Source organism: Carassius carassius, unplaced genomic scaffold, assembly GCF_963082965.1.
Source record: "Carassius carassius unplaced genomic scaffold, fCarCar2.1 SCAFFOLD_84, whole genome shotgun sequence".
In the NCBI taxonomy this organism is placed as follows: domain Eukaryota; kingdom Metazoa; phylum Chordata; class Actinopteri; order Cypriniformes; family Cyprinidae; genus Carassius; species Carassius carassius.
The window spans coordinates 117,978-120,000 of record NW_026775170.1 but is presented as its reverse complement, the minus strand read 5'-3'; the positions used below and the strand labels follow the sequence as shown (position 1 = coordinate 120,000).

Here is a 2,023-nt window from a genome sequence, read left to right as displayed (position 1 = left end):
GTAACGTGTCTGTTATCATCCTTGTATAATGTGTGTGTGTGTGCGTGTGTGGTTCAGGTGGTGTGATCAGGATCTGTGTCCGGTGGTCAGTCGAGATGCTGCTGGGTGTTATGATCCACAAACAGCAGCGATGGACACGGCTCTGGTGTACGACGGCCTGCAGAACTGAGATACACACACACACACACACACACACACACACTGTAACTCTCTCTCTCTCACACACACACACACACACACACACACACACTGGACTCGTGTAGCGGAGCTGTTTTCAGCAGATCATGTGACCGATGAAGTCATGTGCTGTTGAGTGTGTTTGTTCAGATGAGCACAAATGCTCTTCTGCAGTATCTGTGTCTTGTTTTCCAGTACAAACGTCCTTAAATCAATACATTTGATGCAGATATTAAGTTTTGCTTTCTGAAACAATGATCAGAATGATGTTTTCATTAAAACTAGAAGATCCGTCAATGAGGACAGAAAATAAACCTGTTTCTCTCTGAATTCTTTCATCTTTCTGACTCCAGCGGCAGATGTGTGTGTTCTTGTTTGAATCAGAAGCTCTTTCAGAAAACAAGGGTCTGATTATGGGAAGACCAGAAGAACACACGAGCCAGAGCATCATTAGCCGTGTGTCCACCGTCGGGCCAGAGCGAGCCAGGGCTTAGAACAACGTCACCAAACCTCATCATTTCACCAACAAAGAGAAGTTATCAGAAAACTAAGAAATAAATCACTGGAACATGCGTGATCACACACGAACATGATAAAATGTATGCTTTGTTAAAAATACATATTCAATGCATCGATGTTTTACTATAGAATAAGTGATACATTGATCATAATGAATTAATTTATCAGGACTCAAAGTTAATCACACAGAAATGTATTTATATTTTATTTATTTTAACGCTTATGAAAATAGCCTGCTTATTCAGTCGAGTCTCTTTCTGTTTATTTGTAGCCACAGCCTATATGTCACATTAAGAATGAATGGTAATATTTTTATAAAAGCTCCCGCACAAAAAACATTATTATATTTTTATGACATATGCTACATGCAGCTAAACTCTCGAGATGAGACTTATGACAGATATTATAAGTTACTAAATAAATACACAATTGTGATAGAGAATAATAAGCTGATGTCTGGTTTCTTCAAGTGGTCATATTTACCATGTTTACTATGGTAATTTTAGTGTTTAGCGTGCATAGTCTTTTACATCGCTTATAAATATTTCTGCCTTGTTTAGTGATTATAATCCACATCGGATCAAGTTATTTCTACACTCGCTAATGATTGAAAGTGATTTTTGAACTCAACTTATTTAAAAAAGTCTTTAATGCTGGTGTTAAGGCTGTTAGCTTTCTGGAATGATCCGCACACTGACGCTCTCCATACTCAGAGAAACGCCACCTTTGTTCATAACCCCTCCTCTAGCTCCAGCTAACCCTCTTTGGCCGTTGGCCCCGAGGAAGCCCCGATGAGGCACGATCAAGCCCCGGAAGTGACAGTGAACACACGACTGGCCCTGACACACACTAGCACGCCCGTTTAAGCCCGACAGTGGAAACACGGCTGTTGTGAGATGCTTCCCATCACACTTGTGTAGCAGGTCAAAGGTCAGATCTGTAGAGCCGAAGGTCACACACACAGATGATCTTCAGAAGGGGGCTCCTATAACAGAGTGTTTCTGTCTGTTACTGTGGAGTTTGTTCTGCTCTGAACATCTACACACTCTCCTCAGATCAAACATCTTTCACCGCTTCTGTTCAGAACATAATCATTTATTACACAAAGATATAATTAGCCACACCCAAGAAGTGACATCAACTACAAACCAGCATTTCTGTGGGTTCCTCCAGCAGCTGTGTGTGTGTGTGTTTGTGGTGTGTGTGGTCAAGTCAAGTCACCTTTATTTATATAGCGCTTTAAACAAAATACATTGCGTCAAAGCAACTGAACAACATTCATTAGGAAAACAGTGTCAATAATGCAAAAATGATAGTTAAAGGCAGT

The 2,023-nt window shown here is 40.5% G+C and overlaps 1 protein-coding gene across 2 annotated transcripts in view; it reads left to right on the top strand.

The window, feature by feature from the left end:
- LOC132137500 (acyl-CoA dehydrogenase family member 11-like) overlaps window positions 1-507 on the top strand; it is a 40,860-nt gene extending 40,353 nt beyond the window's left edge. For both annotated transcript variants that reach the window (XM_059547532.1, XM_059547533.1), the window contains exon 15: window positions 58-507. In XM_059547532.1, coding sequence (XP_059403515.1) covers window positions 58-169 — 112 coding nt within the window. In that variant the 3' untranslated portion in view covers window positions 170-507. The remainder of the gene's footprint in view (window positions 1-57) is intronic.
- Window positions 508-2,023: the final 1,516 nt, after the last annotated feature.